The sequence below is a fragment of the Epinephelus lanceolatus genome, chromosome 23 (genome assembly GCF_041903045.1).
Source record: "Epinephelus lanceolatus isolate andai-2023 chromosome 23, ASM4190304v1, whole genome shotgun sequence".
NCBI classification, from domain to species: Eukaryota; Metazoa; Chordata; class Actinopteri; order Perciformes; family Serranidae; genus Epinephelus; species Epinephelus lanceolatus.
The window spans coordinates 19,202,210-19,228,259 of record NC_135756.1 but is presented as its reverse complement, the minus strand read 5'-3'; the positions used below and the strand labels follow the sequence as shown (position 1 = coordinate 19,228,259).

The 26,050-nt window shown below is 42.6% G+C and overlaps 1 protein-coding gene across 10 annotated transcripts in view; it reads right to left on the bottom strand.

Moving 5' to 3' along the window:
- nrcama (neuronal cell adhesion molecule a) overlaps positions 1–26,050 on the bottom strand; it is an 82,247-nt gene that overhangs the window by 24,813 nt on the left and 31,384 nt on the right. For 5 of the 10 annotated variants that reach the window (XM_078165371.1, XM_078165376.1, XM_078165377.1 and 2 more), the window contains exons 2-8: positions 22,064–22,114; positions 2,498–2,679; positions 1,977–1,994; positions 1,539–1,644; positions 872–1,065; positions 570–692; positions 226–396 (exon numbers count right to left, since the gene is read on the bottom strand). In XM_078165371.1, coding sequence (XP_078021497.1) covers positions 226–396; positions 570–692; positions 872–1,065; positions 1,539–1,644; positions 1,977–1,994; positions 2,498–2,679; positions 22,064–22,114 — 845 coding nt within the window. The remainder of the gene's footprint in view (positions 1–225; positions 397–569; positions 693–871; positions 1,066–1,538; positions 1,645–1,976; positions 1,995–2,497; positions 2,680–22,063; positions 22,115–26,050) is intronic. The other 5 variants (XM_078165372.1, XM_078165380.1, XM_078165374.1 and 2 more) reach the window with 2 other exon arrangements.

Below are 26,050 nucleotides of genomic sequence, written 5' to 3'. Positions count from 1 at the left end.
ATGGTCATCAAATGGTATTGTTTGTTGGTCTCAAATGGTGGTCCACACACACGTCCACCATCTCCTCTGCCAATGACAAAGTCAGCTCACAGACCATGTCATACTTATGAAACATAAAAATGTGAGGTATTTGTGGTTTGCAGAAACATACAATGCCAACATTTCCTTCTGGCAACTAAAATGTAACCAGTAACATTTTGGGGTTTATTCAGTGTCCTGACTTACTGTCCAGCACGGTGACTGAGATGGGTTGTTTCTGCTGGATGGTTTGTGTGTGAGGGAAGCGAGCGTAGCAGATGTAGTCGCTCCTGGTGTCCTCTGGGAGAACGTTGGAAAAGTACAAGTCTCCATTCAGAGCTTGGGACACTCGTTGATCCAGTGGTAGCCTCTGGAAGTCTGGAAAGTGGGGAGAGAAAGAGTTGGACATGAAATTGTCAGTGCAAGCAGCTTGTTTGGTTTAGTTTTACAAGAACTGATCTTACCTGGGGGTTTATGAGGCCTTGTTTTTCCATCAGTTCTCTATGTTCTTTTACAGCGTGTGCAGATATAAACAAATGCGAATGACTCACTGTTATCCATCCAGAAGATGACAGGAGGGGGCAGCCCTGCAGGGGGTCGGCACTGCAGCACCAGGGAGACCCCCGTCTGCACGACGATAGCCTCATTTCTCTCTTTCGACCACAAGGGGGACCCTGCGAGTCACAAACATCAGACAAAGGTTCTCATGGCTTCCCATACCTCACAATAGTATGGATGAATGAATGAACATGGATTCATATTTGCAAAAGTGATGGGCTGGAAACTGGGACTGGGAAACTATTCTAATTTACAAAAACCAATGGAAACAATTGAATATTATCAAAAGTCTTACTGGACTGCCTGATGACAATGCTGTTGGATACGGCAGTGCCGTGCTCGTTGTGAGCCGTACACTGGTACGTCCCCTCGTAGGCCTCGGCCTTTTCCCCGCTGATGTCAATAACCAGAGTCCCTGAGCCGGGCTTCATCAGAACTTTGGAGTCTTTCTCTACGTCGAAGTGGGTCCCATTTCTCGTCCAGGAAAAGCTAGGATCAACAAGAACAATAATTATCACTGTTTTCTAGGCTAGACGCAATGAGGAAACACAAAGGTGGAAATGTCACAGAATTAGCCTGTTTGTTCAGATCATCAAGGTGCATTGTGGGCCATCCATGCCGACTGATTTTAATCACTGATTTCATAGCAGGGAGTTAAGCGCGTTCTAACTTGATTCGGAGGCTGGTGGCAAATCTAAACTGTGTCTAATTCTCTCTGCCAGGTGTGTTTCTCAAGTAGTCTCCATGACAACAGTTGCCATGGTGATTCATATTTCCACACCGCTCCAGGTTAAGTTGTCCTCATAAACAAAGCTGATCTATAATTACCCACAGAGGACTGTAAAAGTGAATGAGAAATCGGTTTGCTCTTGATTTCTGCAACTCTCAGGAAGAATCTTGAGCATGTCATGCAAGGACAGATGAACAAGCATCAGTGGGATGGGAGGAGCGGATTGTCTCACCTGGGATGAGGCTTCCCCTTCGCCTCACAGTGGATGACAATGTTCTCCCGCGGATCAAAGATGTAATCCTTCGGGGACTGTAGCGTGATCGTGGGGGGTTGGGGCACTGGAGAAACATGAATGGAAGCATCGTTCAGACAGCGAAATGTAAACATGACACACTGGGAGGCTTACAGAATCAAGCATATGCATGCAACAAGCATTCACACAATCAAGTGCAACACCATCTGGAGCTGCAAAAAGCTGCCTGACTTGATAACAACTTACCTGTACCATGAACTGACATAAACCAAGCACCACTCCAAAACCAAGCAAGTCACTTCACACAGTAACAGTGTTGAGATAACTGCATGCACATCTAACTAAAAATCCACACAAAAGCAAAATAAGTTAAGTGCAAAAACTCTACAAGTCACAGCAGTGTTTTAGGCAACTTACATCCTTCCAGTACTTTAGCTTTTTGTCCAGCGTGACACGCCGTACCACAGTGATAGAATGTTGAGGAAAGGTGTTAGTTTTTTGCAAGGAGGAAAGAACAGGTTCAGGTGAAAAAGTTGCATGTTCAGGTACTTTTAAGCATTTAACTGAGCCTGTCTGAAGTTTGGTAGAGATGTGCCTTCCCTCTATGGCTTAAGGTTCATCAGGCAGGTTCAATCAATGCAAGAAAAGTAGCTGAAGGCATCATAATGTCACACAGGATGTGCGATATATAAAGAGACAGTTTCTCAGACTGAGTTTCATAACTTAAAGACACAAACTTGAGTGCATGCCGAAACATGCAAAGCTGAAACACATGTAAACCAGTTAAAGCTTTTTGACTGGGCCGTAGACTCTGTAATGTTCATTATGACATAATTACAAAATATGAAAGTGCTGAGTGTAATTTTATTAGTTTCCCATAGAGAATAAAGTGTTGATTCGAGAGGAAAAGTTGGTATATTGGTTGGGACAAAACTTACGATCAAGAGGCACTTCCAGCGCTGACGTCATGTGACCCAAAAGTGTCAATAGTACAGCTCCAAAGCCCGGCACCCACTTCCTGTTCCTGTCCATGGTCTGGTGTGTCACGATGAAAACCTTTTGTCCAGATTCAACGACACGATCAGGGCGGTCAGCGTAGTGATGGAAGGTGGGGTCCACACTGCAGAGAAGAAGGACAAAACAGATTATTACATGAGACACTTATAGTAGTATTTCAACACTGGACCATGGTCTTTTCATAAGACTGTGCTGTCTAGAAAGTACATGGACGCAAATACTTTTGATATGGGCGCATCATAACCAAACCTTTCATCTTCACTTTTTGAATGCACTGTTTGATCCCAGTATTTTCTAGGGCTGTCGCCTAATAGTCAACCAAACATTAGTCAACCAGAAAGGTCATTAGTTGGCGAGATTTCATTGGTCGCTTAGTCGCAGGGGGAAAAAAAAGTGAAACTGTTCAGAGCTGTGCCTTGTGAAAATAAATCAAAACTGGACCATGTGGGGGTTTAATTTGAAAGGACAGACACAGGAAGTGTCCACACTCAGCAGTCAAACAGGAGTCAGGTTAATTTCCAGGGCTGGTACCTGCGGTTATTCCACAGGCTAGTTAATAACATGTCGGGCAGGAAATCCAAAGTGTGGGATCATTTTGAGAAGGTGAAGGACGAACCCAAGGTGATATGTAAACTCATCTTCATTGGTCAACTACAAACATGACGTATCATCTGAAACATGGAAGTAGCTACATGCCCATTAGCCCACAGCGTCATTAACAGGCAGCTCGCTCAGTGTGTGACGTGAACTTGTAGATAAAATATAGGCCTATATTAATGAAGGTTCATTAGTACGGTTTTGTATGGCGCCCACTTCCTGTTCAGTTTCTCACATTACAGCCAAACAGTACACTAAAATGCTTCTGAAGACATCTTTGGTGAGAAATAGATAAAACGGTCACAGAATCTTGGTTTATATTTGATCAGAACTCCATAGTTTCACAGTTTAATCTGAGTTTGGACTGTATTTGAGAGAGGGGCGGGTCTCTCTCTCAATCCACTTCTGTACTCTTTGTGTCCGTGGTGCTAAAGTACAATCTGCAGTTTCAAATGATATTTGAGCTGGGAGATGAGCAGGGAGATCTGGGCACTGGTAAGATGAGGGGAAGTTTACTAACTACTACTAAACTATATGTATATGATCAAACACATATATACAGAGACAAATCAAAAGTTGTGTATAAGATTAGTCCATGAAAATTAAAGACTAAGAATATTTAGTCTGAACCACAATCGAAAGTTTACTTTGCTACATTTTTCTATGACGTTCACTGACATTCACAAAGGTCAACATCCAGAGTAGGGTCTGTAAGTCACGCATCATAAGTGGCTTCTCTGTTGGATAGTCTGTCAGTCTGCCAATGTAAAGACTTTGTCAAAACAAACCTGATCCCAGTCCTTGTAACTTAAACAACTTAAGCATCTTGCAATTGCCAGTCCTATATTTCACAGCCACAACTCAGACTCCTATATTTAGGCAGTCTTCATGGAGTTATTTAGTGCTACGTGTAGCTGTCTTCCTTCACGATGCATTGCTCCTTAAGACGACATGACCACTGCTTACTAATACATCCCATGTGCACCACTGAGATGCCCCGTCGACCACGTGTTTGCCTGTAAACATATGGCATGTGAGTGCGCTCACCCGGAACAATCAAATCTCTGCTTGCACACAGATTGGCACATGTAAGCACAAACACACCACATTAATGGAAGAATTCTTGTAAGTGTGTCAATGGATGAAGTTACACATGAGTGCAGGCCCACGAGCGTTAGCTTCTGTTGCGTGGTCCATAAGGAAGAGCCACAGATTGATGCGTATGGTCGTCACAAACGTATAGAAGCGTGTTGGCATTAATGGGCTCTTATAAACTGCACCGTGGGGAGCAGGAAATGTACTCTGTGTGTTTCGTCTTGCAGTGTGTTCGAGCCTCTGTCACATGTGCATTAGCTGACATTAATTTATTCGCAAATTACCATTACATCACTGCACCAATGGCGCCTAGATACTCCTGTGCATATACTGTCTTTAATTAATGTCTCTGTCAAAACTTGAAAAATGTGCTGCCGTGTAAAAGACAAAGACAAGACATTATTTTTTCAGGGCTGGAATAAATGATTTGTTGAAATACATTCTTTGCATTGCATGAGCCGTCTGAATCACAGTCGCCAAAGGGTGACAGTAACTCCCGTCAGCAGGCTGAGATAGATTTCGAGGTGGAGCAGTGTGCCGCTGTCAGGTAAATGTCTCGGTCCATCCTGACATCTTCATTATTCATGACTAGCACGTGCATCTTTGCACATATACTGTAGACACATACACAGGCAGACACACACACACACAAACATGGGGGGGTGAAGTCTTCAGAGGCATTTCAAGGTGAAACAATCAAACTCACTGTTTGATTCAGGCCTGCTACGTCTCTACTCTGCTGGAGAGGAGACATGTCTGATGACATAGGGAGAGTGTGGTAATGAACACACACACACACACAGAAAGTAGTGTCAGATTTTATCTAGCTGAACTCGGCAGAGTGTGTGAGCTAATACAACCCCAGGACACAGCTAATTACGCCGACACGTCCTATTGGATATCACTCTCACTAGTTAATCGAGAGGGAAGACAACAGAGAGAGAGCAACACAATGTTGTGCGCTGGATGCATTAAATGCAGGCCATGCATGCTAAATCCTCTAATCTCATCGTGAGAAAAGGCAATGTGATATCATGCAAATGTAATAGCCCATCTTCAGATTAATTACAATAATGCTCCATGCTGCTGCAGCAGAAATGGCATCCCCCACAGTGACACACATATTAAACCATGCTGGACCTCTGGCTATTTTCTCCCAGACAGATGGAAACAGTGAAGCCTATTCACCTGGTGGAGCTGCTTATAAGTGGGACTTTTGTCTAGAAGGTAATGAGTGACAAAAAGGAGAAGGGGAGATGGATGATGGAAATGGGTGAAGAGAATATTGCAATGCATAAAAATGAAGTAAAGACAGAAGACAGAGAGGAAAGAGGAAATCTGTAGCCTGAGGGAGGAGTGTGATAGTGGACGTGTGACATGAAATGCTGCTTCAATTGCTTTACTGGTCTTCTCCTTCAAAGTAAGGCCTGACCAATTGTATGTGGGCTGCATTCAAATTAATTTAGACTAAGAATTCATTCACACGATATTTATAAAAAAAAAAAAAATTGACAGCCAATATGTGATAATAAGGTATTATTATTATTTATTATTATTATTATAATTATTCAGAAACATATTTTAGTGTACTGTTTCACTGTAATACGAGAATTTGTGAACAGGAAGTGGTGCCATACTGTTTCCTGTATTGTTAAAACAGGGGTTAAATTACCAAGTTAAAAAAACTAAGCAGCAATGATCAAATATAAACCAAGATTCTGTTACTACTTTGCCTATTTCTCGACTTAAATGTTTTCAGAAACATATTTTAGTGTACTGTTTCACTGTATTATGAGAATTTGTGAACAGGAAGTGGTGCCATACTGTTTCCTGTATTGTAAAAACAGGGATTAAATTACTGAGATCGAAAACTAAGCAGTGTTGATCAAACGTCAACCAAGATTCTGTTCCTCAGTTGCCTATTTCTCGACTTTAAATGTTTTCAGGAACATATTTTAGTGACCTGTTTAACTGTAATTTGAGAGTTTGTGACCAGCCGGCGGCCATGTTGTGTCCTGTGTCAAAAAGCCCAAGCTCACGTTGTGTCTCCCTGCAGTGGGAGTGTTTATAGGTCCTGTGCGGCATAGTGCATTGTGGAAGTTGTAGGTTTTCGACCTCTTGAGCAAAAGTAAATGCCACAGCCCTTTGTCTGTTTTCTCTGGTCACGTAGCACCAATTTTTAAGTATTTGCATCTTTGTTGATCCCAGTTTTATATATATATAAAAAGACCGTCTTTCCAGCAATTAATACTTAGGCAGACTTTGTTCCTATTAGACAGTGCTGGACCAGCTGTTTCCCAGTTTGTGGCCTTTGTAACCAACTAAGCTTCTCATTTTACACTTGCTTATATAAAGTGATTAATCTGTTTAAAAAAATCCCCCAACATGGAAGTACAATATCTCTTTTTGTCATCTGTTTTTCTTTTGTGCATCGGCCTGTTTTTCTGTCTGACCTGGGTCACATCTCCAGAGAGGCAGAGGGAGATTAACTGCCCGGGGGTAAAAACAAAAAAAAAAATAAAAATTCAGTAGACAACACAGATGACTCCCTGTGCATGGGCACAAACACAAAACAGACACATACATAAAATTAGCTGCCACGTGCAAATGTCAACATCTCCATATTTCCACTGCTAGAATGTCACTGAGTGTTAACTGGCATAAATTGCTTGGACATTCATGTTGTAAATTCCTCCCAGCATTTCGTTTGCATGATCATGCACCATAAAACGGAACTTTTGACCTTTTTAAGTGAAGATGACAAACACACTTTCATACCTGTTTGACCCCGTTTGACTGTGCTACAAAGTGTTTTTGAAGCCTGGTGAGTGAATTTTTCATAGTTAAAGGCTTTACCACGGGGCTGTGCTGTGCTGTGCTGTGCTGTGCTGTGCTGTGCTGTGTGGTGGAAGGTATTTTTCTGGAGGCAATATAATCCAAAGAGAGGCTCATAGGTACGCACACAGCTTAACATTCACCTCTTATACTAAGTGGATAATAATCATTTTCCATTGCTCATTTCCTCACAGGTCACAGGCAAAGATGATGACAAAGGACTCAAAGGAGGATGAGTGGGATGACTTTCGCTAGTGGGCAGGTCATCTCTCCTCCTCTGCTTTCCCTCTCTTCTCTGACTCAGTGGTCAAAGCCCAGAGGTCAAAGAGTCGCCCTCCAGCTCTGCCTGTTCATCTTGATCACTCTTTCACTTCCTGTTTCCATTCCTCTATTTCACTCTGCCATTTTGGGCTGTTTGCCATCCCTCCTTAAACAAAGCCCACAAGCAACCAAGTGTCATCTTTGTCAAAATGAAATTCTCAATTGAGTTCTCAGTGTTACAGTTCCATGAGCGAACAGGAAGGTGTTCAGTGGATGTTTTTGAAAGGACATTTTAATGGATGATAATAGCAGACGTCCACTGGCCAATTCAAAAAGTGGAACCATTATATCCTTACACGTTCTCACAAATTGAGTCGGCCCTCTGTCACCCTTTCGAGTTCAACAGTGAGTTTGCAGTGATATACATGGAGCCTTCATTAATGGATGAGTCATATTACTCAATCACATACAGGAAGCCATAAAATTGCACCACAGGACTATTATAGAAGTGCTTATGAAAATGTAATTCAGTGGTGAGGTCACGCAGCAGCTAGACCTTTGAATTAATCCACTTTCTCTTACTGTTTTCACCACACATTGATTTTCAGTAACTTAAGTCTATGAGCTGGCTTATTTTTGTTCTTAGTGAGAGTTAGTTGAGAAGTATTTGTTATTCAAAGACAGGCCAGCAGTTTACCCACGCATTTTCAATGTCATAACACAATTAAGTAGGTGTTTAATCGTGATTATCAGCCACAAAGATATGGGTTAGAAGGGTTCTGCTACACAAATTAGCATATTCAAAATATTAACAGCAAACTAAACAGCTGTGTTATTGTTATGCAGTGACGGAGGAATTCAGGTGATGTAACATTAGTATAAAGAGCGACAAAGTCCGCATAAGGACTTAGCACAGGGTGGTGGACAGGTCAAACAAGACTTTCATCCAGTAGGTCGGGGTTTGTGTCCCATATGAAAACAAAAGTCAATGTTATTTTAAGTCAGGCTGTTCTCCTGCGCTGATCATACGTATACCTAAAAAAAGTAATGCAAGAATTCATATATAGCCCACATAATCATGAGGTAATAAGGCTGCGATCACGTGACCGTTAGGCGTGTGCTGACACGAGTAAAGGAAGTGGTATAAAGAGCAACAGTCCAAATAAGGACACAGGCTGGGGTATTGGATGGGTCAAACAAACACAGGACTTGTTCCCAGGAGACCAGTGTTCATGTCCCGAGTGAAACCAAGTGAACTTTTAGTTATTTTATGCTCGGTGTCACCATGTTTCTTTTCCTAAATTTAAGCAACATAGCTTTACTTTTCTAAACCTAACCTACTTAACTTTAAATTAAGTATGTAACTTTACGTTAATTAGGTAACATGATGGTGCCCAACCATGTTTCTTTTCCTAAATGTAACCTGTGTAACTTTACTTTCCTAAACCTGACCTATGTAACTACATAACTTTAAATTAAATATGTAACTTTCTGTTAAGTAGGTAACGTGATGACACCCAACCATGTTTCTTTTCCTAAACCTAACCTATGTAACTTTTGATTTAGTACATAACATGACAACGCCATTCATGGGGCGCTAATTTTTTATATTATACGTACTGCTGTATGTGCATTTATGTAAGATATATGAATGGTTATACGAGCATACATTGTCATTTAACAAACATAACGTAGCATGCTTATTTTAAGCCAAACCATGATGTTTTTTCTAAACCGAACCAACAATTTCCCCCCGGGGATCAATAAAGTATTTTTGATGTAGTCTTTGTGCCTAAACCTTACGAAGGAGAAACCTAATGAAACTGCTCCCAGTGCCAACAGGCATAACAGCATTCTGAAGATAGTAGTTGTTGTTGCCGGACCAGGACTAATATGTAGCAGGACTACTAATGCCTATTTGCAACACTGAAATGGGTGGTTTCCCCATTTCCAGTCTTTATGCTAAGCTAAGTTTAAGCCCAGTTACGACCAAAGATTCATGGTGAGACGAGCAACGTTGCAAAACCTGCCGGTTCACACCAATGCAACTAGATGAAATGGTGTATCATCTCTATGCAACAACTCTCTGTACTTTCATTCTGATTTCCAGCTTTTCAGGATTATTTTGTGTTGGAATATAAACACAGAGTGATCAGCGGCAGCGACCCTCAGTCCAACACCAGCACACCATGACGGAAACAGAGGGCTAAGCTAGGATGGAGCATCTGCTGCAGCAAGCAAACTGCGGTCATTTTGACTTGACCAGCGGACTTCACCATAAGCCGATTAGCTGTAGAAACAGGTGACATGCTTTACATTCCGTAACCAGCCTCCAGTGATTTCACCAGTGGAGTTGCAGATGACACTATCATCCGGCTTGAGTCAAGCTAAGACAGGCCAGTTAGCACCACTGCAACTTTTCTCTGCAACATTCTAAAACGGTTTCGTCTCGTTGTGAATCTTTCGTCTGAACTGGGCTTTACCTGCTGCTGGTGGTAGCTAATATTTACTGTACAGATATGGGAGTGGTATTGATCTTTTTTTTTAAGATATTTTTTCAGCATGTTAGTAACATGTTGACTTGTTGAAAGTGGTCATCTAATAACACAACAAAGCGCATTTGCCAGTGTTCGGTGTCTTTGACCAGACATTGGACTAGTATTTGCTCCACCGAATAAAAGCAGTAACTTGATATTTTCAGTATAGTGTAAAGGTTATAGGAAAACATGAGGAAGGGCTTTAAATATTTTCAATGTATAACCAGACTCAACTGTTCTCAACAACAAAAAACTGACGTGAAGCCTGCTGACACAAACCCAACAGTCTTCCTGCCTCACAGTGTGCAAACCCTGAAGCAACGTGCTAAGTTGGTCACTCCGCAGCCTTCAGTCACACTGAGAGACACTGAGGCATGACAGCCTGACTAGACAGATGAGGGGGGGAGGCAGGAAGAGAATTAGAGGCAGGGATGAAAACACAGTCATCTGCAGTCACATCAGATCATGGTGACAGAGATATTTCTAAGACAACAGACTCGGAGTCGGACCGCTTTCAGCCAGACTGGACTGGATGCTCTCATCTGTAGCTCGGTACACAGACAGATCATCATTTGTACATAAGCAAACTGATGCCACAATGAGTTTGTAAAGCAGAACTTGCAGGCTGTCGAAATTAAATTCGGCATCAGTTGTATTCTTTTGCGGGCTGAGATTTCAGCTCCAGCTCCTCCACAGCAGTGGCCTTCATACAGTCTGTCTCCAGTAACCAGGTCAGTAGAATAGGAGCTGTGAGCCATGAGAGTTTCCACACACACACAGAGAGGAGCTGCAGCCTAAATGTAAAGCTACCATAACTGCTACTTCACTGCTGACATTTGAGAGAGCAGACTTCGATACTGTTGGTAGGGGGAGTGTGCATCTGAACCTGAACCGTAACAAAAACTAAAACTCCCTGACTGAATAGAGAGGGAAAGAAAAAACATCAGGGCCCAGACATCCTCCTGTAAACAAATACACACATGCAGTACAGACACCGAACAAGCACCTTTGTGTAGCAAACCCCTGAGGTGAGAACTTTAGAAGTTAAAGCAGTATTTTGCAAAATGATCCTGCAATCATTTGTGAATGAGTGGGTGCTTGTGTGTGTTCAGCAGAGAATATTCTATACGATATGCTATCTATTAGAAACTGAACAGAACAGCCGCAGGTGACTGAAGTCAATATATTTGATAAACTTACTCTGTAACGCTTTTCTTAGCTTTGATTTTTTGTCTCAATCATCTCCTGAGGTAAATATTTAGCTCTAAATGCACCACTGTGTTGACCAGGCAGTCGCTAAGTTTCTCGTTTGGTGGCATAGAGTGGGTTTATTAGAGCTTTTCGCTTCCTGCTGTTGCTGAAAATGATGCTGATGACAGCCATGAGAGGGAATCACAACAGAGATGTGGGCCAGAAAAAATATAATAATAAGATTCAGTAGTACAGCTGGTTATTGGCACTTGCTACCTTTTTTAAAGTATATCAAAATATATGTCATCCCCCCTTCACGCTTACCTGTCCTGTCCATTAAAGGCAAAATGCCCAAAAAAATATCTTTAAAAAAAATAAAAATAACCTAGCAACAAGTAGATGCGAAACATTTCCAGTCACACGATACCTGCATTTTATCGTTTTTGTGGCCGGGGTCTGACCCTTGACTGTCCCGACTCTCTCCTCCCTGCAGAAAGTAAGTTCAATGTCTGCCTGGTTAGCACAAGCTAACACAGCAGCAGGGGCTAACATCCTACACCGAGCCGTTAAGAAGTGCCAACAAACTTGCACTGAAACTAAAACACCTCAACTTTGTCGGTAAACCCATTAATAACCATTAGGAAACATTAGCCATGTGATGCTAACATTTAGCCCTACCACTGTGCGTGTGCGGCCAGGCAGACACTCTGTCACATCAGCAGCTGGAACCCATATAGTCTGTTGTGTGGTGAAGTCGAGCATGGTGTATTTGAGTTGGCAGTTAAGCATGCAGACATACAACCAAAATTTTAGACAGTATGGCGACAGACCATTTCAAACCTGACACCATAAACATTCTAATGGGTCCCTTGGTACTTCCTGTTAGAATGTTTATTAATGCAGTAACTGACAGGTAGTACACAGGGACCAAAGCTGTTGCCCTAGCAACAGAACATCTAGTCTATACATCAAGATACTCCATTCACATTATGGGTATGAACAAAGTACTCTACTAGTATCCATATCACTTTCACTGTAAAGTCTAGTGATACTTCATTGAGCTCATTGCTATTTCCAACAACTTTCACATGCAAGTAGTCATATGATCCAAGTACTGACTATGACCCTGATCACATAGAATGTTGAGGCAGAGGGTACCTGCTGTAGCTCTGGTTGAGGGTGAGAGGCTGTCAGTAAATAGTTTGTTGGGCACATGGAAACAGAGATCTGTGTGGGTACATGAGACCCTAAAAAAGAGGGTGGATCATGAGGAGCACCACCAGTTGGTCCAGGAGCTTCACCTCCATGATAGCCACTTCCAGGCATGTTTTAGGACGACTGGGGGACAGTTTGACAACCTGCTGTCTATCGTCAGGCCGTATAGCTCTGGGTATCCAGCAACTGCTACCACCAGTTTCTCCTCCATTGTTTACCAACTGTAAACTTATCGTGATCACCACAGAAGGCCCGCCTCTCAAATCATCTGATTGGACAATGGGGAAAAAAAGATGGTGAAAAAGATATGACATTGGGGTTTTTTCTGCTCTAAGTGGAAGTTTTTTCAACTTGAGTAGTCAGAGCGCTTGGGCAAAAAACAAGTGCGCTTTCTGTGCGTTCGGGGCCTAGAGCAGCTTTTAATTAATATCACTTTTTCTCATCCATTCACACACAAGCCAAGGATGGGTGTTGAACACACTTCCAGTGTCTGCAGAGGAGGAATGCAAAATGTAAAACAATCCAAGTGGATACCAGACAGAGGTACAAAGACATGCTAACATACCAGTCCTCTGTGTAAACACATGAAGAAAGGGGCTGACCCTGAGTAGAAAACTCCAACCTGCTCTCAGTCCCTGTCTCTGTATCGTTCAGTTTGATTACTTTATTGGATGACTGTTCTGTCTCTCTGTCTCCTTCTCTCTCCCTCCTTTACAAAGTGGCCGGTCTGCAACGAACAAAGCCCATTGTAAGGTGAGAAAATGGCCCTACTACTCTGAGGCAAAGCCTTCACTGGACCTTTTGATCAAAAAGGAAAACAAGGGGTAGCACTGCCCCACTAATCTGTCTTGATAGATGGGCCCCTATTCATGCATGTTTCATATCTTTTTACTGAGTTAAGTATTATTTACTTAAACACATTTGTGCTGCAGACAATAGGTGGATAAAGTTACACTTTCCTTACCTTGGAAAGTAAGGAGAGACATTCTTAGGAGGGATGAGTATACAACACTCACTCTCAAGCTTAAGTGAAGCGATGCAGGGTGTTATACAAGGTGTGTTTTCTGTTAAACACTTGACACTGGGAGACGCAGAGGAGAGGTGTGGAGTTTGTTACAAAAGAAACTTCTAGTAAAGGTGAGGTAATGACATACTTGCATTGCTGGTGTGGTTTTGTTTCCAGAAAATATATATCCGTTTGTACATTTTATCCTATTAACCCATAAAAATGATACATTTTATGATTTTAGCACAACAAAAATTACAGACATTCATATCTGAAAGATGACTAGTATATTCTTGCAAGCCAGTAAGTAGTTTAACTGCTGCTCAAAAGCACTTCAGCCACGTTTCCTTGTCAGGATTGGAACCAGCAGGAAGTTACAACTGCTTAATTTAAGACAGCCTCATGTTTAACTGCTGACATCATCGGAAGCTGTCCGCTACATTGGAAGTTATTGTTAGAGGAGCTTTGACTACACTAACACCACTTCTTTGCATTGAAAGGACAGAACTGGCAGCCTCTTTGTCTCCAATAGCCCCCAAACCGGATCACACGCAGCCACCTAATCAGAACAAACTATCTCTGCCTCTTTTCGCACGTGCACACACATACGTACACACACAGGGCCTTCCCTTTTTGGGGTCAGTTTTTCTAGCACCATCCGCAGAATCCCCCAGCGTCTGCTTTTCTCTGAGGCTTTGTGAAGTGCTGATGGTCAGCATGCCCGCCCCCCACCCTCCTCTGCATCCGCAACTCTACAACCGCCCCGTGGGTGCTATTGTCCTTCATGTTGTTTACCACTGGGATAACGCTGAAACGGCAGGGGTGTTCTAGGGCACAAGATGACACCTCTGGTGATTAAAAAAAAAAAAGAATGTGGCCACAGTACAAGTAGGTATAGCTCTCCACTGCATCATAATGTGTTGTGATGGTATACAAGAAAATGTACACCTACATGGTGGGAAAGTTTTGGTTTTGAATCAATTTTGTAACTGATTTTGTTGTGTCCGAAAAACAATATTCATTACAGACAAAGGGCCGTGTCATCTGCATAAGTGAATCAGCATTTCCACGTTTTGAAACATAGACTGTGGTCCATTTCACCAATTTGATAGTTAGCTTAGTTCTTAAGATGATGTACAATAAAAGAGACAGTAAAGCCTGTTGCCTCCCGCTCAAAGACATACAGTACATGGGTGGTAGCACTGGGTCGAATTCCAGTTTTGCCAGCCCTGTGCACAAACTTAAACCTGTTTGATTTTATGCAAACCAGCTAAATCAGAATTTGTCTTCATGACACGTTCTGGCAAAAAAGTGGCCTACATCAGCAGTCTGTGCCGACGGCGTCATGGCACTAAATCCATTTTGTATTGCATCAGTAACAAGCAATACAACAATGTGATTAACAAGTTTGTCTGTTTATAAGTGGACTAACGGTGCTACTGGGCAACATGACAGATCAAATTTCAGTGGAGATGGGGGGCTCACATTGTGTTTGTTTACTAGAAAGTTGATGTGTTTCTTCGGGTGATGAGAGGACACATGGCAGAGTTATGCCGGATGTCCACTGGATCCGTCACATGCGCGATTCAGCCACGACACGGACTCGCTCGGTCCTGTGCCGGGTGTCAATGTCCACTGACAGCGGCGCGCACGCGAGCGGCTGGAATTGGCGGATCGCGAGATCATAATGTCATGTGATACTCTACGGAAACCCTGGAGGTATAAAGACACCAACAAACAAAGAAAAGATCTCTCTGCCTGCCGGACATTGACCACTGTAGATTTTTCTCTTGATTTTGTGATGTTGATGTAGCGATGGAGCAGCAGCCATTGACTTGAATGGGCATGATTAGCTCCGGCACCCGCGCCTCGGCCGGATTGTGCACGCGATGGATCTGGTGGACATCCGGCTTTAGTCTCTTCAAAAAACTAAAACTATGCTAATTTGATAGCATTTTGGATTTGAAGCTGATGAAAGAAGTGTCTTAACTGGCCACGAGCGAAGCTGCGGGCCGTTTAGACCTGAACTTTTGAGGAATGCCCTCTATTTATTCCTGTCATGTACTTTGAAAGTGCCGCAATGAACGGAGAACGCAAAAATTCACTGCAAATGCCTAAATAAGATGGATCGCCAGGGAGCTGAAAGTATCTGGTAAAGCAAATCCTTGCTGTTAGCTGTATTGTATAGCATTCCCAGTAACTATTGCAATATAAAACGTGTGCTTTCTGTATAGAAAGTACAAACGTAGGACGATAGCAAGAAGGCTGCTCACCCATCTTAAGTGTCAACTGTCTGATCTCGAGCACAGGGCTGATCGTTTCGTGGTTTGTTTACATGATGTAACAGAAGTGCATATTTAATGTGTGGACAGAGGGCTCCATTGTTAAGCAGTAATCCAGTCTGTTGTTTGACTTAATAAAACCGGTCTAAAAATGTTCACATCAGCCCCACCCAGCCACGGAGGAAGTCAGGTAGGACTTCAGGATACCAAACAGGAGGCAGGATACCAAACAGGAGGAATGAAAGTGACACTTATCTTTGTTAATGTAACGTCATTCTGTGTGAATCTATAGTTTAACTGTGAAATACAGAAGTCTCTGGTAATAGTGACGACCCGAGATCACAAGTTGAGGATTTGCTGATCCCTCCTTTCATAACCAACTCAAAACTGAGAGAGTTCCCATGCATCCCCCACCACTCGCAAAGCCCTGATATGAATAGCCTCTCTTATTGTCATTTCCTGTTCCCCTTTTTTCTTTTTCCTACTCAGGGAACGTGAGCAGCCCTGCCTTTCCATGAACTGAATCTTAACAGAGTTTAGCTCCAGGCACATTCAGGTGACAGAGTGATCCTCTCTGAAAAGGTGACAAAACAGGAAGAAAAGGACACCTCGGAAGGGGTCACACCCACACACATCTGAGAGCACTGTTAGTTAACACAAACTGCTGCGTTCAAGGAACACCTGCTTTGACAAAATGGAAAAACATAAAGCAGTATAAAGTCTTCTAAAAATAAATTCCCATTACTATAAATTGCGGCTTTGCTAAGACAACAGTGCAGCGTTAAACCAAGAATGGCTTTGAAAAAATGATAACTGCTCAAAAACAAAGCATCGGACTCATCCATGTGTAACTCATCAAAAGCCATAAAAGATAGCTGCCATTAAAATACGCTTCATCTGACATCCAATTATAGCGCTGTGATATTTGGACAATTGCACACATTTTGCCAGGCGTATGGACCGGTTTGTTGGCTGCCGGGGCTTGGCTGGGTGTTGGGTGTGTGCCCATGTGCCCATGTGCCCATGTGCACGTGTGTGTGTGAATGCATGTCTCGCCTGTCTAAGGTCATTTCATCAAAAGCTGTGGGCTCAGCCAGAGCAGAGGGCCATGCTCTGTGTGTGTGTGTGTGTGTGTGTGTGTGTGTGTGTCTATGCATTTATGTTCAGTTTTGTGTAGGCTATATACTGTGAATTTATATGAAAGTAATAACACACTGCATCTGTTATCTGGTCATTTTCTAGCATATGTAGTTATATATTCTTGAAACTGAGGCATGGATCTAACAGCTCATTCATTGCATGAGTGCATTTTTCATAAAACACGCTTATTCAACGGCATCAACCTGCTACAGACAATAGAGTGAATCACTTTAAGTGGTGCAATAATCAGCTGTAATGTATATAAAACACACAATTCCTTAAAAAATATTATTTTCTAAGATGCAATGCATCACACACCCTAAGGACGCATTCACACTGGCGCTATTTGTTCCACTTTAATCTAACCCTGGTCCGCTTCCACGGTTAGTTCAGTTCATTTGGAGTGGTGTGAACACTCATTCGAACTCTGGTCTGCCAGCCAAAGAATCTTGATCGCCCCCTGGTGGCTGGCTGCAGTAAAGGCCCCCTTCATGTTAGCAAATAGGACATGGGCCAAATGAAAAGATAAAGTACATGTCAAATAATTTTTTTCCAAAAATGGTTCCTGTCATTTTAGGTAGTCCTCACACTGACATTTGTTCAAGTGTTCATTTTTGCTTTAAGTTTGGTTGTAATTAGTATTTGATGCTCACGATCAACAACATGAGAAACTCCAGATCGCGGAGATCGCTGCTGCGCAGACTCTGGCTCTAAATGATGCCGCCAGTGCAAGATGAAAGCGGCCTTATCCAATATATTTTGGCTTTATTTTTGTACAGTGGGAACAAATGGATGGAGCAAATTTTTGTTTTCAATCAATGGTTCAGCCTATGTCTGAAAAGGCCCTAAGATTGACTTCATCCGACAGTTACTCCCTTTCAATCAAGTATTTCTGTCTTTTCAGTTACTCTCAAATATGTCATCCAGTTACTGTAGTTCTCTCCTTCACCATTTACTATTTATTATAGCCTCCCTTTTAAACAAATGTAAATAGCATTATCTTTCACTATGCTGCTCCCACTGCTGCAAGAGTCCAGTGATCCTGGCATAAACTGCACAAAAATAAATGGCTTTATTAACAAAGAAATATATCTCAAACCTGTTATTTTTTTAAATAAAGTAGTAGTAGACAGCATGTTTTATATGTTCAAATGTATAATGCACAAACTGATAGGCTAAACGGTGCAAAATAAAAAGGATAAAAGCACCTACAATCAATACTTCGCATCATTCTAATACAGTGTGACACATGAACACGGCCACATAAATCCAGCTGGGCTTGTAAACCAGCCGAGTCTCATTGGTATTCCTGTGTGCTATTGCTAGGTAAAAGGTATTGATGAGCAACATGGATGCACGTGGCCTTGGTGCGTGACTCCGGGCTTTACTGTGACATGACTTACAGCGTGTGTGCGTTTGTACGAGTGTTTGTGTGGCCTTCATGTCAAGACTGTTATACCTTTATGGCTGACGTTCCGATACATCTTTTCCATTTTACTGGGCCTGATCAATTTCTGAAGACCTTGTTTGTAGTAGCTTCCTCACACCCTTCAAAAACAGTGTACAGGACACTCAGGATACTGATGTTACTATTCTCAGGGTGTGTTGTAGGGCTAGAGATTTAAAAAAAAAAATCTTGTGGGTGTGTCAAAGATAGAAACATTTTATTGTCTGGGGAAATCAAAAGTGCACTGTGAATTTAATAGCTGTCTGGCCAGTAGTTGGTGGTAATGATGAAAGGTAAGACAGATGGTAAGACCGATCAATAGACTGGCAACACCATCAGGGCTGGTGGAGTAAATATTAAGGCTTAATGATAAAGGAGGTGTGTGTGGTGGGTGGAGACGGGTGTACATGAGGTTGAAATGTTAATAGGAGAGAAAAGTGCATGATGGGATGGAAACGGGGTAGGGGGTGAGAGGGGGGATGGGACTGATTGACGCGTTATGGCAGCGCAACAAGCTGGCATGGTCCTTTTTCTCTCCTCCACCCATCTGTTCGTCAGGATTACTCATATAGAGAGGGGCGGAGGAGGAGGAGAGAGGAAGCTGTGGGAGGGCAAAGACTGGGAGAAGATGGGAGATCTATCAATACGACCTACAATAACTGCATTCAAACCACTTTCCCATGACATCTTTTCAGCAACAAACTGCTGTGATAATGACTCACTGTTAAAATTATGGATCAGTGCAATATAGCAGAGTGCTCTCATGGGGCTGTTCAGGTAGCAGTGATAGTAATGTAGCCGTGTGTTATGTAATACTGTGCTGCAGCGCCTGCTCTGCTTGCTAAGAAAGGGCTCCCTACTGAGAAATATGTTTAATGGGTTTCCATAAGGCAGCATGCTTAGTGTACTACTGTAGAGGTCCAAAGAAAATGTCTACATTCTGTTACTCACCAGAATGCACTGTATGTATCGTGTATTTCTTTTCTCATACATTTGCCAATACATGTTTGGACAACTGGAACATTACTGGGGAAAAAAAATGCCTTTTTTCATTTTATTAAACCTGTGTGTGTGTGTGTGTGTGTTGTGTGTGGTGTGTGTGGTGTGTACAGTGTGTACAGTGTGTGTGCACCTGAATGTGTCATGTGTCAGCAGGTGAGCAGCAAGCAATGCCAGGATATGTGGCTCCTGTTTTTCCAGTCGCATTCAAACACAATCCTCGTCCAAACACATGCTGGGTATTCATATTGTCCTCTCACCTCTCTGGGTGTGGACACATGTGACATGTTGACATGTTATTGTATTCCAAAACTAGACAGTTTGCCTCCGCCAACCAGTTACGATGCAGTTTACATACGCGTCAGTTCAGACTCATATGTAGCCATGACTTTACAATGCTTCAAATATCGCAACATGGATGCTTTACACACACAGGTTGTGATTGTGACCCAAGATTGTGGTGTGTTACATCTGAAGAAGTCAAGAGTTCTAACTTGAACGCCCCCTGAAGTTGGATTTCTGACCAGGAGAGTCGCAGGAACCTCATCAAACCCAACCTCAAAATCCAAGATGGCTGCCGCAGTGAAAGCTGCGGTGATAAACTGTTTATTAGCACTTCTTACTTATTTGTGTCTCATTGAATCAGTCATACACACAGTAATGTTCAACTTCTATCCGTGGAAATGTTGCACAAAGTACTCATCTGGTTTTGCTAACAATGGCTAACCTGGCTAGCACTCTGGTGTAATGTCATTCCCACCTCCGGCTTCCGATTTCAGTGGAACACAGCATTAGTGCCACCAATTCAGTATTGGACCAAATGTCTCTCCTTCTGTTCCTGAGATATGATGTTGAATGATAGTCAAACACTTTTTGCAGAATATTATGATGTCAAGAAAAAGTTGACCTCTGACCTTTTGGATATAAAATGTTGTCACGTCACCATTATATTCTATCAGACGTTTGTGTGAAATTTTGTCATTAGCGTATGAATTCTTGAGTTATGGCGAAAATCATCATCCTTAAGTCCAATTGGATGTTTGTGCCCAAGTTGAAGTAATTACCTCAAGGTGTGAGATATCTCGTTCATGAGAATGGGACGGCCGTGCCAGTGTGGAGGCATGAAAACACGTATTTGTTCATCTCTTCCACTAACCAAACAGTCTTTGAAAGCATCAGCTCAGTGTGACACCTGACATAATGCCCCACCCTCTAGCTTGTTCCATAAACGTCTTAACATCCACTCACTAATATAATCTCACTTCCCTCATGAGTTACTTTCTGCATTCAATCAGGGTAATTTTACCTAATTAGTTTTTTAACAACCACATGGCAACAAAACAAAACAATACAGCTAAATCACAACAACAAGGAGGTTGCAACAGGCATCAAGCCAGGGGTGGGGCGAACACAGGTTACATGTCCCCTGCACTTTTTCATAGGGCATTACTGGACCCGTCCACTTTTTACAGTCTAAAAACTAACATTATATTAAAAAAAAAAAAAAAAAAACAGACAGAGAAACTGCACACGCTAGGTCATCAAGAAAGGTTGACATCTTGGATAGAAAAACACCGGTGCTGCAGTAATAAGTAATAATTTCTGCCAATGATCGAAGACGAAGTTTTAAGGCCCAGACACACCAAACTGACTGATGATGTAGCAAATATGAAGGTTGCTATGTTTCAGCAAAAAAAAGTTGCACATGAACACATCGCAAAGACTGCAGCCAATGGTCAATTATCATGTATGTTCTACGCATGCGTAACAGGAAATGACTCTCCACACCAGCAAACAGCAGTATAATCCAACTCAAAAAAGGAAACTGGAAGATCGTCTTGACGCTAGTTAGCCGGTTGGCACGTTAACAGCACAATCCAATGCTGAAAGAACAGAGTGTTACTGCGTGCCAGTGAACAATACAAACCATCAGGAAACGTTTCTGCAAAAGAGCTCAAAGGCTAAAGAAAAATAATCTTACATTTTATGTATCAAGTTTGTTTTGGTGTCACTCCCTTTTGACTTTAGCTGTTTGTTTACTTTCCTCACTTCCGTTTGTCTTTGTACGCTGCTGACACTGATTCAACATGCTGTATCGAACAAAAAGAAACCGATGGGGGGTGATGAGGGACAACTGTGCAGGACAAACCACACCAACAAGGGCAGCAGATACTCACCAACGGCCCAATTTTGACTAACAGGTGACTGTCGGCTTGTTGGGTCAGGGGCTTTAAGTAGAATTTGGCTATCTGAACCAGAAACGGTACATTTTCTCAAGAAAAGTCTAGGTTAGGTCTAGGGTTAGACCAGGGGTTTTTTTTCAGATTACATCTGGAGCCATGTTTTTGTATAAGTATAAAGGTACAGACCTGTACTTTGCAGGGTTAGTGCTTGCAGATACCAAGATGACACAGCACTGCAACGGGTATGACTCAGTCACTGCCAGCTGTAAGATATGCCTCAATACTCAGCACTTTTCATCCATGCTAACTGACCTTTCTTATTGGAAGTACAGCCAGGATCTGAAAAAAACTGAAGTGCCTTTCCAGTGAATTTCCAAACACAACTACGTTTGTAGTGCTGTCAGTGACAGCCACGCTTTACAGTGTAAATCCATGTAGTGCACCTATGAATCCAGAACGTGGCAAAACAGTCCATATCACTGGGAAACAAGGCCAGACGTGCTATCAGCAAATATTGTGATCCAAAGACTAGAACAGGAGGAGGTTTGGGAGTTGGAGGAAGATGCTGATTCACACATCCAGAAACATTGGTGTGTACACAGCATTTAGGAGCAGAGAATAACAACATCACAAGACACCAGGGGTTACCAAGAGCCAAATAGATGGATAGTGAAGCAGAGAATATATTCATTTACTTACCAGTGAGGATTTAATCTCAACTGCTGTCTGTTGTCAGGAGGTGGTTCAAACCTGCAGCAATGTGAAGGACATCAGCAATTAATGGGGCTGCTTTTGGACCAACCAGCTCTAAAACAGTTTATACTCATCCCACCAGACAACTTAATCTTTTGAATCCATATGAATCATATGTAGTATTTCATTTTCCCTCATATTTGAAACAGTTTTTGACTCCATGTAATTCCTCATATCCACTTAGACATATGCAATATCCCCTTTTCTTTGTCCCCAGAATTGTCATAAATTGGGCGAAGGTGATTCCAATACAAAGCTCCATCTGACTGGAATAATCTTCCTCATTTCTTGATCTGTTACCCCTTTCCTGTGCTTCCGGACTTCCTTATATTCATATCTCAAAACAACCTGTTCAGGCTATTTAAATGTCATACTGAAAACTGGTCACGGTAGCCAATTCTCATTTTCTTGTACAACAGCTGAGGGCAGGGGGGTGCAGGTGTTCTGTATTTGGGTCTGAGGACCCCCTTGAAAATGAGATGAAATGAGATGAATTCAAATATACACAATTCTAAAAAAAATGTTCTACTACAACTGCCCGTGTCCTGTGATATTGTGTGGCACTGGTGTTTTCATTCCAACTCATTTGGCAAAGAAATACATAGTCAAAGTCCTGCAGCTTACATTCATACACACATGGATTGGCGTCTTCATATTTCCAAGTATCAGGACATAAACAAGTGCTTAAAGGCATACTTCACCCATAAAATGACCATCTGTGTATCTTTGACTCACCCTGTGTTAGCTTGAATTTGTGAATAAAAGAATCCAAAAACGGCAAATATTTTGTATCAAAGAATCCAATTACTATCTCTCACTATGCTCAGTAGTTCCCAAACACATGCATTTTTGTTGAAATCATACCATTCAAAGCACTTCAGCATGAACAGTCTCACACAAAAACAAGTAGTGTTTTTGGATTCTTCATTCACCGTGTACACTTGCAAGGCTTTTCCACAAATCCAAGGTAACACAGGGTGAGTAACTGATAGAAAAATGATCATTTTGTGGGGGAAGTGTTCCTTTAAATGACACATTTACTGCTTGAAGTCCTTGGTTAACAAAAGTAACAATTAAAGATGTATCCTCAGTTTTTAGAAATGCGCTCTGCTCATGAATGCAGCCAAATATAATTGAGAGAGAAGGACGTATTTGATTCTCCAAGCTAACGGATTTGAATTCATTCATTAATAAAGGCCAGTGTCACACACACAGTGCAACATGAATACATGGGCACATGCTCCCAACTCTCCTGGGACATCCCAGTAAATGACTCTGTCTTGCTGAGCACGAGGACCTTCAATCAATAACCAAAATGTCTGCAGTCATTTTTATTACTTTTACCTCCAGCAGGGGACACACACAAATGACAGAGTGGCCCCGGCCTCCCCTCAAACAGGCTTCCCTCCGTGACCGTGAATGCATTATGATAATCTCCAGAGAGACTCTCCATTCATCTCGCATTAGCAAAACAAATGTGACAGACAAAGAACGCCGGCCCATTTAGATGTGGAGCCATTAAAACTGTAGTTAGCTCAGAGGAGAAAGACCCGTGGATTATGTGAGTAGCCATTAATAAGCTCAGGTCGAGCTGTTTGAACTCATTGGGTAATGTAAAAGATGAGGAAGGGGGTCTTTGAACTCCCCGCGACGACATGGGTGAGAAGCTGCTGTCACAGCGAGAGAGATTGGAGGAGCGCCAGCGACCCAACCCCAAGCCACAAGCCATTACCATGGCAACAGAGGGATGTAGAAGGAGAGGAAAACAGGAAAAGGAGGTGGGATTATTTCTTAGCGTCTAACATCACATTGGAATGGAACTGAAGTTAACCTGAAGGTGTAAATGTGCAAAATTCAATGTATTTCATAACCTGGACTTAACTAAAACAAACTGAACTGAGTCGAACTGAGACCAGAGAGGGCGAAGACAGATGAGCGGGGGAAAAAAGAGAGAGGGAGAAGTTAATGAACGGAGACAGGGACGCACCGAGACATCAGAAAACCCCGGCAGGAGAGGCAGAGCGAGAATGATGGGAGAAAGAGTGTAAGAGAAGGAACACATGAAAAAATGAAGGGTGAGTGGGAATCAGAAACATGCATTATTAACGAAAATCTAAAAGCGCTTCATCATCAGAGCGCAAGAGAGGGGGTTGGGGTATACAGAGGGGAAGAAGAGAGAGGAGAGGAGCATTGGGAGGTGGCAGTAGAGAAAAACTAGCAGGCCTGACCCCAAAGCACCCATGCATTACCATGGAGACGAAAAGGGAGACAGACTCTGGAGACCATACAACAACAAAGAATGCTACTTCATTTTAAAGGAATAGTTCGACTTTTTTGTGACACAGCTTGTCAAGTCACCAGCTGCTGGTTTTCCAACGTAAACCACATCAACTGTTTCAACAACCAATTAGCTTGTAGCAAAGCGGCCAAGTCAGACTGTCCACAGATGACATGTCTGCTTGCTGTGGAGTTCTACAACAACAGCCCCCTGTTCCCACTAAGCCTGAGTCCGTCTCATCTATATCCCTGCAACTGTTGACCCATATGTGGGTCTCCGTCCTCACAGTGTGTCAGTGTCGGCTGGTTGCTGCTTCTGCGTCACTATATGTGCTGTGCACTCTTTGTATGACTGATCAATCGCCATTGGTTATTTATTTGTGGCATACTTCCTAGCTCAGGTCATTTTGCCTGTTTCCACCATTTCATCACCACTACGCATGCAGCTGTAGAAAGTATCTCACTGTCACTGTCCTCATTCATATTTTAAGAAGCTACAAATTACATTCAGCTCCAAAATAAGCCTGAAAATCTGGAAACTGGCACAGAAGTACAAAGAGTTGCTGCTATGGAGACGATACACCATCTCGTCGAGTTGCATCGGTGTAAACTGGCAGGTTTTTAGAACATTGCATAGTGGTGATGTGCACGTTTCAACTAATCTTGGAGCAAATCTTCTGTCTGAGCTGGGCTTTAGATGATTAGACATTTCTCATTGGCAGCCTTTTTTTTGCTGGGTGCTGCAGCCTATCCCAGCTGACAGTGGGCAAGAGGCAGGGTACACCCTGGACAGGTCGCCAGACTATCACAGGGCTGACACATAGAGACAGACAACCATTCACACTCACATGCACACCTATGGACAATTTAGAGTCACCAATTAACCTGCATGTCTTTGGACTGTGGAAGGAAGCTGGAGTACCTGGAGAAAACCCACGCTGACACGGGGAGAACATGCAAACTCTGCACAGAAGGGCTCCCCCAACCAGGGTTTAAACCCCCCCCGGCTTGGGTTCGATCTGCACCACAGTGCCGCCATTATACTGCAAGGATCCCTACAGAGACGGACCTTTTTATTAAAGAGTAAGCTGAGGGAAAAGGCTGTTTTCCCCCATGCGACTCCACTCTCACCACACCCCCTAACAGTGACTAGGCAGGGCCTGTATCCATGCAAACACTGTACGAGGTGTATTGATTCCAGCACAATGACTCTATTCTGAACAAACTTCATTGGCATTATTTGCTGACAAGGACAAGAGAGGAGCGACCTTCCACAGTGTAGAATGAATGCTCTGAGTCTGACTGATGAGCCTTCAGAAGAACTCATGAAGCAAAAATAGATCTGATTCGTTCACTCATCTATCTTCAGTAGGGCACTAAAATATCTCTATGACAACAGTGCGAGTGTGAAATGTAAGCTCTGTGAATACTTAAACACTGCCTGGAAGGCCAGTGTTTCTCTGAATGTCCTCATACCAACTATAGTGAGATCACTATACGTCTGACTACTAGAGCCGTAAATCCCACAGCCCAGTGCAATACCTCTATCTATCTCCTGTTTCAATTAGCTGCCCGAGTTTATGGATCCACTGGGAACCAGTACGCTCTGCATGTGTGCGGTACATGGGGGGGCGTGTGGGGGGGTTGCAGACTGTG